Source organism: Brassica rapa, chromosome A07 (genome assembly GCF_000309985.2).
Source record: "Brassica rapa cultivar Chiifu-401-42 chromosome A07, CAAS_Brap_v3.01, whole genome shotgun sequence".
Taxonomy (NCBI): domain Eukaryota; kingdom Viridiplantae; phylum Streptophyta; class Magnoliopsida; order Brassicales; family Brassicaceae; genus Brassica; species Brassica rapa.
In genome coordinates, this window is record NC_024801.2 from 20,547,365 (window position 1) to 20,559,961 (window position 12,597).

General features: G+C 28.0%; 1 protein-coding gene and 1 long non-coding RNA gene across 2 annotated transcripts; one reads left to right on the top strand and one right to left on the bottom strand.

Annotated features, from left to right (window-relative positions):
* Nucleotides 1-381: 381 nt before the first annotated feature.
* On the bottom strand, nt 382-1,159 carry LOC103830584. Its single transcript, XR_625748.3, has 2 exons — nt 968-1,159; nt 382-818 (listed from the first exon to the last, which is right to left on the bottom strand). It is a non-coding gene; the product is annotated as an uncharacterized LOC103830584 (long non-coding RNA).
* Nucleotides 1,160-5,438: 4,279 nt separating this feature from the next.
* LOC103830585 (protein IDA-LIKE 5) lies at nt 5,439-8,691 on the top strand. Its single transcript, XM_033276137.1, has one exon. The coding sequence runs from the start codon at nt 7,883-7,885 to the stop codon at nt 8,189-8,191; it is 309 nt and encodes a 102-aa protein (XP_033132028.1). The 5' UTR covers nt 5,439-7,882; the 3' UTR covers nt 8,192-8,691.
* Nucleotides 8,692-12,597: the final 3,906 nt, after the last annotated feature.

A 12,597-nucleotide genomic window follows, 5' to 3' on the forward strand; every position in this document is an offset into this window, starting at 1 on the left:
ATATAGTAAAAAAAAAGAAAAACATGTTTTTAGCATATTTTTAATATTTTAAATTGATTGAATAAAAACAATAATAAAAACTTTAAAAGTAAGTTGGTAATATTAGTTCTTATAGTTTATTTAAGTACAAAAGAAGAACAAGTTAAAATTAAGGGATTAATTTGTAATTAAAAAAATGTTATCTCAAAAAATGAAACATTAACGGAGCAAAAAATGAAGCAAAAAAATAAAAAATGAAACACCATGTTCTTTTGCCGTATTAGTTTATTTTATTATGCTATTGCAACTTAATAATGTCTTGTACGTTTGGGTCTTGTTTAAAATTTAATTTATTTTATTCGATATTTAAAGATATACTTTTCTTGTGTTTGCTTCGATGTGAACAGTAAACATAAATATCATTATGATAATTGACAACATACATTTTTTGTTTTGACAATATACATTTTACATAACAAACTATAGTGGTTACCAACTTACCAGTAATTGAAATCGCACAATTCGAATCTTATTTCCCTCAACCTCAGGGTAAAATCGCACCATATTATAACATAGATCTCATAAACGTTCCATATATGTATTTATACATAGATAACCTAAACCAAATGAGAAGGCACCACAAACACAGGCACAAACATCAGCGAGCAAGCTTTTAACTCTCAAGATTCATGTGGCCAAATTGGAACTTTGATGGCGAAATCTTCTTTTCCTTTTATCCGTTGGACCGCAGCCAGGTGGATTGAAGCAACTCGGAGGAACAGGAGCGTACGAAGGACCGGTGTAGGCTTGGGCCGGGGAATCTTGAAAGAACTTCCCATCTGAGTTCATATCCAGATATCCAAATTAACCATATTAATAACAATAGTAATAATACTACTGATGCGAAATAATGAAATACGGAGATGTAACTAATATTCATATATATATAGTTTTAAAACACCTTAGATTTCATAATATGAAAACGTACCTGGAGAAAAGGTTTGAGCATGGGCGATTATGAAAAGCGCCAAGAATGAGAGAAGCATAACCACATAGAGCTTCGATGATATTGGCATCTTAGTCATTTATCTCTCTTATTTTTTATCTTACAGGACTTGAAAAGTGATTGGTATTTATAGACTCTAGAATATGGGGTTTAAAACACATTTTAATATCATCAGGCTCAGAAGCTCAGGCCATTATATACCCAAGAGTCAAGAGAACCGGACAAAATATGATTAAACCTAATCCTAGTTCAGTCAAAAAATTTAAAGATGTTATTCATTAATAACTAAAATTTAATTATTTTATTTTCTCATCTGAAAACACGCTTTTAAGGGGAAGTTTAATCACAAATTAAATCCAATACTAGAAAGACTGTAACTTTTTTTTTTGGGTCAAAGAAAGACTGTAACTAAGTTCCTATTACTAACATCTATTAATAAAACAAAGAATTATTTGTAGTCACTAGTCATCACCGGAAGATGCCATTTTCAAGCGTGTACCTAATATTTATTTTGAATTGTATTTTACAGAAATCACCAGTTTTGTGTGTTTTCGAGTGGACATGGTCTAGACGCGTTAATGACTACTCTTGAAGCTTATCTCCAATGTACAGTACACAAAATGCTTGTTTCCATATTGATTTCTTAAGGAACATACTTTGTCTTGATCAAATTTTCTTAGGAAAGCGACGTATTGTCAGTATCAGGCAAAGAAAATTATGCGAATACAATCATCAACAGAAATCAAAGCCAAGGAGGGATAAAAAAATATAAGCCATAAGTTTATCTACCGCTAAAATAGTACGACTCCTTTACTAGGGAGTGACTGGTAAAAATTGGTGTAAACTGGAGTATAAACTGGAATATAAACTGGAGTAATGATAATGGAGTAAATTAGTGAAAAAAGTAGAGTAAATTGGTGAAAAATGGTAAAAAAAACAAGATAATAAAACAAAAATAAAAGTTAGTGGCAACGAAAATTTCCCTTTTCAAAACGACGACGGAATAAAAAGGTTACCTTAATCTTTATTTAAACAGTAACTAGCGTAAATGAATAAAAATATAATTAATTTTTTTGTTTCACCTAACTGGTAAACATATCAGCAGAACTGAGAGGAAAATGTTTCTCGCTGAATTATTATCCCTAAAATTGAGATACAGTCATACTCTATATGTTACACTTCTCTAAAAAAATTTTTATCATCCAACGCTATGGTTATTATGTAATAACGTTGCTAGTCCAGAACATCAATTATGGAGAAAGACCATGTATAATTATCAAGTTTAAAATAACTCCATTGCATACCAAGTTTATTGTTAGATTACTTTAATCCACCAAATAAATTCAGTTGCTCGTAATTGATTTTCAAAATTATATATATAACATATATTCTCGATATTTACAAAACAAAATATTGAAAAGGAAGCAAAGACAAAAATGTCTGAATTTTCGGATTTATTGTTCTTGTAAAATTTTGAAATTTTCGAAGGACCTACAAAGCAACCATATGATATTTAACTGCGTGACCCAATAAATAAAAGTAGGACTACCTGAATCTATCTGATTAAGTTCTAATTAATACTAGAGATTGACCCGCACGTCCGTGCGGGTGTTAATTTTTACTTTCTTATAAATCGATATTTTATTTTTATGATTAGTATTATATATTTTATATGTGTCATAATCTCTATAATATTATTTGAGAAGTCAGTTTCCTATGTGTCACTCTCATATTAACTTTCACGATGGTTGATTACACTGATACCCTTAATGAATTAATAATATTAAATATTATTATTTATTTTTTTATTTAGTTTCCTTTTAAAAAAATTCCAAAAACATATACATATAATAAAAAAGGAATTGTTTTATAAAGTTAAAAGAAATATTGAAAACAAAAATATATGTATATATAATATGATTTCAAAAAAAGCAAAGTTCACAAAATAGTAATATTACATTTTTAAAAATATTTTTAAATAACACAAAATATAGTTTTGAAGTAATAAAATACTCTATATATATCTATATTTTCTTAGATGAAAAACATAAATTTGTATATAATGTGATTTTATTAAAAAAAAAATTACACAGATAATCTTGATATTAGAAAAAGAAATAACATTTCTTTCAAAACATAATTCTAAACAATACAAAAAAAAATCAAACTAATTGAAGTATTTTTATATATCTATATATTTTCTTAGAAGATTACACAAAATAATTGAGAAAAATAAATTGATATATGTTTAATTGACTAAAAATAGTTTATAATTAATATTATTGATGTGTTTTATTTATTTTTCATATATTTTGTTGACTATAATAGCTTCCAATTACATCAAAAACAATATCGATAAATTATATTTTACTTATATAATATTATTTTCAAATAAAATTACAACTTTGTTTAGTGCTTATTTTTAAGAGATATTGAAAACAAAAAAAATAAATCAAATAGTTGCAAAATAGATATATTATATTTTATCATTATTAAAATTATTATTTTTCTTAATATTAAATGTTCTTTTAAATTTTGTTTGGAACTTAATATAACCATAATCAAAATACCAAAGCAAAATATGAATTCTCATTTTCAATATTTTTTAAAATAAATTTTAGTTTCCATTCAATAAATCAAAAGCATAAAGTTATTTAGAATTTACAGAATATTTTAATTATTGTAAATATTAATATGTGTTCATGAGCTTCCAGAAATGTATCACCTACTTATGTATGTAACTTCCTATTGAGCATCACTTGATTTTATAATATATTTTTAAAAACATCAATAATTTGATAAATATTATGAAAATACATGCACGTTTAAACGATAAATAAAAGTGATTTGATTTTACTTGATTATAATAAAAAATAAAAATTATATCATTTGAATTTGAAAGAATAACAGTAACTCAATATACTCACAACATGAGTGATTCAACTAATCTAACTTATATCTAAAATCATAGATTTAACTACGATAAGAAAATATAATTTTATAAGAAAAATAATTTATTTTATAAATATAAATCAAAGAACAACTCAAAACATATTAAAATGAAAATAAAATATTAAAAAACTGTTACAATTTAGTTCTTTTCTAAAATTTATATATATGCATGAGACTTCAGAATATTATCGTTATATTAATTTATGTAAATTGGAATCAGACACTTTAGTTTATTTTAATTTTTTTTATTGTAAGCACAAAATAATTAAAGTTATACATAATCTTCATAAAATATATTTACATATTTTAGACAACAACCACCTAAATGCAAATAAGAAATTAATCAAAATTTTAATATATTTAGAATAAAAAATATTATAGTTGAATTCAGAGATGCAATCCAAATTACGCAAATGATAACTAAATTGACTGTAAAAACAATAAAACCGATTAAATATAACATATAGAAAATCATATGTATTATTAAAGTAATATAATATTATAAATATAAATGATGCATACAAACTATAAATTAATTTAAAATTAAAACTAAATAGCAATCAATTATTATAGTATATTTATTTCAAAAATATTTATACCCGTGCATGAGCACGGGAAAATCACCTAGTATAATTAATTGCATAAGTACTTTTAGATTTCTATACATCATAATCGAACCTGAATCAAATAGAGTAATATGATTACTTTTGGTTATTCGGTTATTTTTAGTTTAATTTGAATTCAACATACCTGAATTGAATCGGTTAATATTCTTACTTTTCATACAAATATCCGTACCGGCGTCAAATACATTAGTTTTTGGATATTTGTAGGTTTGTATATATCAAGACTGAATTCATCTGGACCCGATTCGAAACACACATGAAAATTTATAATACCGAAATGAAGTCTAGTTTCAAAACTCAAAAAGCATGATAACCCACAGAAATAACTCGTAGCTGAATAGTTATCCGAATGTCCATGTCTAACCGATACATAAGTAAATAAAAAAAATTGTTAACCATTTTGAATTCTTATCACAAATAGAGTGGTTTTATTCAAATATGTCGAATTATTATAGTTAATATGTAAATAATCCTGGCAAAATATTATAGTAAATATAATTAATGAGATAGTTAAAAGGTGAGAAAATGAATGTAAAAGATAAAATAAAAAAAAATTGAAAACAAATAAATTTTGTTTTTCATGTCACTATTATATATCATATATATGTCATCATATAATTAATCATATTTTATATGTACCATAATATAAGTAATCATATAATTAATATTATTTTATACATACCATCATATAAATAATCACATATATTATATTTATAAACTTAATATGAAATATAAAAACCATAATTTAAGTTGATGTTTTTAATTAAGTTATGTATTGTATTTTTCTAATATATAGTGAAAATATTTTTTAAATGGTTATTGGAAAATATTTTAGTAATTTTTTTTAAAATATATATATATATATATTTGAATCAATTATTTATATAAATTAATTTTAAATTATTATTTTGATTTGAATTTTGTATAGAAATAATTAAAATTGAGAAAAATGAATGCAAAAGATAAAATAAAAATTGAAAACAAATAAATTTTGTTTTGTACTTCTGTAATAAATGATATTAACTTATTTAGTAAATATAATAGATGAAGGGTTAGAATTGATTAACAATATAATAAAAATCTTTTAAAAAATCAATTAAGATAAGCAAGTATTATTTTATACTGTTATCCATGCTTCCAAACAATTCTCATTTATACTACTATCCATGTTTCCAAACAATTCTCATTTATACTACTATCCAAGTTTCCAAACAACTCTCAAATGTACTTCAGTTTTAATAATATAGATATGTCTGTACTGCCACATCTTCACCACCCTAGTTTCGGGGGGTTGAGTTCTATTAGTATATGTTTGTGTTAAAAAAAAAAAAAAAGACTACCTGAATCTATCCAACGATATTTAATACTTTAGTATTACATGTATTTTCATTTTTGCATATGTCATCACTCATCAGCTCTGTCGGCAAACCGAGGTCCACTTTGATCTTTTCTTTTTGTTTTTTTCTTATTCTTTCTCATTTCTCCTTTTGTTTAGTGAGCTCCACTATAGTAACTTTACTTCAGCTAAATTACATTATTTGTAACTTTATTTCTAGTTTTTGTATTTCGATTATAATATATTCCGACAATCTAATGCAAGTAGATATGTGTTACTTCAGCTAAATATTTCGTTATTTAAGTGTTTGTTGTCAGTGAAACTGAGCGTAAATCGTGGTCACTTATATTTTAAGTTTAACCGAGCTTTGCGTTAGACGAAAAGATTGAATGAACTTAGTTAATTACTCACATGTAAGTATGTAACTTGTGTTGCAATTTAGTTAATAACTTGTTTTTTAGAAGTTAACGCATCCGATAGAAAAGGAGATACCTACTCGATCTTCCCAAAACAAATTAACAGGAGCGAGGCAGTGGGACTCACGTAGTATTTTATTTTGTAAGTTGAAATTTTCAAACTTGGAATGGTCCCATATCATCTATCTTTCCTGTTATAGTAGTAAATGCTTCAATACATTTTCCCATTCTTTATATGTTTCATTTTTCTTATAGTTAAAAAAAAAATCATTTCCATGTTCAATGTTCCTCATATGTCATTTAATGTCAACGGAAATTTAGTACATAATTCTTACTATATATATTATTCACATTTACTCTTAGGAAGACTGGTCGGCTATCAGATAATGGAAGAAATCTGTATTTATATTTCATAATAAGTTGACAAAAAAAAATTCATAATAAGTTAATAAATTAATAAAAATGCAAAGAGGTGTATATACGAGGATAAGAAAATTAGTCGCTATAGAAAATTGACCAATAAGAAAATTATGCGTGATTTGTGATCGTTGATATCAACCATATATAGTTCAATGACTGATTGCTAAACTGAAGTTTATAATTGCTAAACTAAAGTTTATAATTGCTACATTTAATAACGTTTAGATGTTTCTTTTGTTAGTTCGAAATTTGTCTCCATAACTTATAGTAGTTCTGACTCAATTGGTTGCAAGGACTCTTTTGGCAGTGGTTGGTTGAGTTCTTGTTCACGAGTTCGAGTTTCTCCTAAAAAGGAACTGTTTCCGTCTGAACATATATCACCAAGCAGCTAATTACATATTGGAAAAGATTGTAGAACAAAGGTCTTAATTTTTTTTTGTTAAAGAAAACCCTAATATTTTGCTCATTAACATCTACTATACGAATCCCCTAGAGACCCATTCAAAAATATAAAACATCCTACCCACTCCCACCTCTAGAAACACACAATCTGCCTTTAATCAATCAATTCATATTTTTAAAGTTCACCATTAATTCTTTGTTAGATTTAATTAATTAATAATAACTTATACTATAGAACATCAAACTTTCCGTAAGGATGCTTGCAAAGCATATATAACAAGAATTCTAATAAGCATTGGTTCATACAACTACTTGAAAATTATGGTTAATTTGTCTTCTTGTTTTGTTCTCCTATAAATAAGAAAATTATTTTTCTGGAGAGTTGATGATACATGGTGTTGTAGAAACAGAAACTTTAATATTTCAGTATATATATTTGTATGTAATTTATCCTTATCTGAGTTAAAGTAATAAAAATACTTCAAAAAGCTTTAACTACATGGAGGCATACCAGTATAATTGAATAACTTTTAATCTATGTAAAACATGTCATAATCAACTCCCCGTATACCAACTTTATCAACAAATAGTATTATATAATAGTTAGTAAGATTAATTTTTCTTATAGTATCAACCAGTATCCCCCTTTATATTGAATACTCTCACCTTAAAATACAAAACACTAAGTTTCTCTATTTCTTCATCTTCATTCTCACTTGTTTTCTGAAAGCAAGCTTTTACAATAATGGGCAATAAACGCATAGAAGCAATGATGATTATGGTGATGATTATGATGGTGTTCTCATGGAGGATTTGTGAAGCCGAGAGGTTAAGAAGACACACAGCATCATCATCAAGACCACAAAGATTTTTCAAGGTGAGAAGACCAAATCCACTTCATCATAATCATAACCATGGCTTCATTGATGATGATTATCCTCCAGAAAGTTTCTCAGGGCTTTTACCCAAGACAATGCCAATTCCACCTTCTGCTCCTTCCAAGAAACACAATGTCTATGGTTTACAGAGTACCAATTTCCAACGATATCCATGACCTTCGGTCGCCAAGATACTTACACATACTATTATATACACACTTATTTTTATAACATATAAATCTAGTTATGTCTATCTTCTTTCTCCCCTTTGTGTTTCTTTTTTCTTTTACTTTGGTTTTAAAGAAAGTTTTCTAGGAAGAAATTATTGTATTCCATCGAGAATAAACAAAATCAGGTCGGGCTATTTTTCGATGCACGCCTACTTATTTGAACCCTACTTGTATTATAGTTTGGAGAATCATGTATCATATATGCAAACTCATGATTGAATCATTGTAATGCCTCATACTAATGTACCTTCTTTCGTTCTATCTAGCAATAAATTAACACATACATATGTTCTACTTTTTATTTCTATTTTATTTTAAAGTCAAAGCTTTTAATGCTTGATTAGCGGTATAATGTTTTTTCTGTTATCATTAATCACCAACAAACATGTATCAGGATATCATAGAAAACAAAAGATGTATAGTATTTGACCCCCCCCCCCCCCCCCCCCCCCCCCCAAATATGTTCAGTACTACTGTTAATGTTTTTATATAGATCTAGACGAAATAAATGTCATAATGGCCAACAACAATTTTTCTTCGGGGTTATGTACAGACGTGTAACGTGTTACATGGGACGGAAACTCTGCAGACACTAGTTTTTCTCATAAATGAAGTCACAAATGTAATGAAGAAAATAAATTGAATGAAGTCACCATTAATGATGCTACGGTGTATACGTTCTCCGCATATCCTAACGGAACTTAGTAAGAAATATATAGTTTTCTTATATAGTTTTCTTTTTTTGAAACTTAGGAGAAATATATGGAAAAAGTGCCAATTTCGACCCCAACTATTTCAGTCGTGCCAAATACGACCCGAACAATTGATCAGTGCCAAATACGATCTCAACTCAATTATAATTCAAAAAAACTACCCGAACTTCTTAAAACGTGCCTAAATCTACATTGACTCTAAAATAAGTTAGTCAACCGTTAACAAGATAAAACGACGTCGTTTTGATATACGAGGAAAAGTGCCAATTTCGATCCCAACACTCTAAGTCGTGCCAAATAAGACCCGAACAAATGGTCAGTGCCAAAAACGACCTCAACTCAATTATAATTTAAGAAAAATTATCCAATTTTTCTAAAACGTATCTAAATCTACATTAACTCTAACAGAAGTTAATCAACCTTTAACAAAGATAAGACGACGTTGTTTTGATATATGTATTTTTTTGTTAAATATGTTCATTTCGGGATTCAAATCCGTGCTGGGATATCTTTTTAAAATGGCACACTAACAACTAGACTAAAATAATTTTTTGAAATATTATTACAAATTGAAATTCTCCATTATATAAAATACTATTCTTCTTCATCTTATCCAATTTAAAACTTTGGTGATTGCTTTATATATTTTAGTTATTGTTTAATTTGTCTAATATTTTGTACAACATATCATAGTGAAAGAAAGGTAAAAGGCCTCTTAACATTTTTGAATAAAATATCAAAATATATAATATCAACTTTAGAAACTAAAAAATTTTCCACTTAATTTTAAAAATTAAAAATAATTTATATAAGAAAATTGTATAAATAAATTCAAAGTTTTAAGCATATTTAAGATCGTATAATAATAAATATTTTATTATTTATATTTTAGTAAGATATAATTTTATTAAAGATATGATAAATAAGAAAAACATGTTAATGTATTTATATAAATCAGAAAAAATTATCACCAAAATTTTAAATTGGATAAGATAAAAAATAATAGTAGTTTATATAATTTCAAATTTGTAATAGTATTTTTAAAAATTACTTTTATCTAGTTGTTAGTGTGCCCATTTAAAAGGGTATCACAACATGGTTTGAGTTTCGGAATGAACATATTTTAAAAAAAAAAAAGATATATATATATATATATATATATATGTATATATAAACGACGTCTTCTTATCTTGTTAACGGTTGAATAACTTATGTTAGAGTCAATGTAGATTTATGCATCTTTTAAGAAGTTCAGGTAGTTTTTCTTAAATTATACTTAAGTTGAGGCCGGTTTTGGCACTGCCCATTTGTTCGGGTCCTATTTGGCACGACTGAGAGTGTTGGGGTCGAAATTGGCACTTTTTCTCGTATATCAAAACGACGTCGTTTTATCTTGTTAACGATTGACTAACTTTTGTTAGAGTCAATGTAGATTTAAGCACGTTTTAAGAAGTTCGGGTAGTTTTTTCGAATTATAATTGAATTGAGGTCGTATTTGGCACTGATCAATTGTTCGGGTCGTATTTGGCACGACTAAAATAGTTGGGGTCGAAATTGGCATTTTTCCCGAAATATATAGCTGCATATAGTGACTGTATGTACCATCATCATAAACTTTGAGCTGACGTATGCTTGTTTTCTACTAGTTGTGATTTGATTATCCAACAATGGCTTTGAAATTTTGTATCGCGAGGAAGTAACACATTTATTAGCATCAACGACCAACCATAAATCAGTTATTTTATTTTTAGCCAATTATTGGAGTGCAAGTTTCTTTGGTATAATAAAATTTTTATTTATTCAACCTGATTAATCGAAAATTCAGATTTGATTACAAATGCGATTTGAAAATTTTCCAGATCATTCTATTACATTTTAGCTTCATCCATCCACAAGACCCGACAGGTTCCACTAGTCCAATTTTTGAAATCCTTAGAAATCGGTTGTCGTTTTCAAACTTTGACGAACACCACAGAAAGACGAAGTTCTCCTTGTGGCCGCGATGTTGAGATTTCACATGTCGTTTCAGGAGTAGCTGGCTACCGATGGATTCCTTGGAGCTTGTAATTTTCATTAATTGTCGTTGAAGCACTTAACGGCGAAGAATAAGGAGGGAGAATGATAACAAACCTTAGGGAAAATGCCACACATCCACCAAACCGAAGACGGGTTGAGATGAAGCATCAAATAGAATCGGGATCTTCAGTTCCTGCAAAATAAGATGGGGATTAACATGTCAAGACAATCAAATAGCCATCACGACACTGGGATGGCCAAACCCCGGCCCAACCATGTCTCCTTGCCAATCAAATAACCTTAGTGGTTAGCGTGTTTTGTTTAATGAGTGTCTATGCTCAGTTATTGAAGTAAGTTCGGACTTCGGATAGAAAATTTGAATTTTAATCAAATTTCGGTCGCGGCACGACCAAAATTTTTTAGATACAGACTAGATCGCATCTGACCGATCATGTGAAAAATTTTATTCGTTGTATATTTTTTCTACTGTCTGATTTTTTTCGTAAATTTGGTTTTTTATTCCTACCTTTTTGCAGTGCATTCCGTAGTCGTCATATTGGACACTGATTATATATCTCAATCCCTAAACGGAATGAGGTCGAACATAAAGTTAGATTCCTTTTAAGCGAGAATGGTTATCATGGGAGCGTGTCGACCAGGGCTTTCTACAGTGATAAGAATCATTTCTCTGATGAACTGGTTAACGAATATTGCAACTACGGATTTCTACCCACTTTATTTAAAGGTGAATTTCTTTTTTAACCTCTTTTCTCTCCTTTCACTTATATTTTTTTAGTGTTACTTAATAATATTGTACATCTCTGTTGATATACCATGCCAGGGGATAGAGGTTCGAGGATTCGCCTGATGATAATAGACATTGTTTTCTGAGCAGAGACACGTAGCGATGAACCAGTCTATGTCCTGGTGATCTCTAAAGACATAAAAACTTAGAAGAAGACGCCAAGTTCTCAACTGTTCGTGAGCTTTTGGAAAACACACAGAGATTTCCATCTTACCGTTGTACAGCCTGATACCGTCCTAAGCTTGTGAATCCGTGGTAGCTGTTCTGAGGTCTCCTCGGCTTCGGTGTTTTGCTTTTATGAGCCCCCTGTCTAATATTTACTTAGACAATGCCCTTCATTTTAAGTGAATTTTGAAGTATTGCTGTAAGACAATGACAAGTTGAAATGGGCTTCGGTCAACATATTAGTCAATCAGTGTTCATCAAATACAGACAAATAAATATAAATAGTGACCCAAAAACAATGTAAATATCTACTATAAATTTGTGAAACAAAAAAAGAATACAAAGAATGAGAATGAAAATAAAAAATAGTGTAAAGCTCATGTATCATTGAAAATTGATGGATATTATTCTTTGAAGGTATTTTACGCATATTAAAAATCACTTAAAAATTATATGTTATTCTCTGTTCACACACTAATTTTTTTTCTCTCTAATTAATACACTAATACAATGATGTTAAAAATGAATATTATTTATAGTTCTACACTGAAAACACAAAACAACACTTTTTGAACTAAAAATAATATTCTAAAGCGATATCTTTTAAGAAAATGAGTGAGTAGTTGATATTTTTGACTTATATTAGTCACACA

What these genes read in the sequence shown, in the direction of transcription:
- LOC103830585 (XM_033276137.1), top strand. Translation starts at nt 7,883, where the DNA reads ATGGGCAATAAACGCATAGAAGCAATGATGATTATGGTGATGATTATG.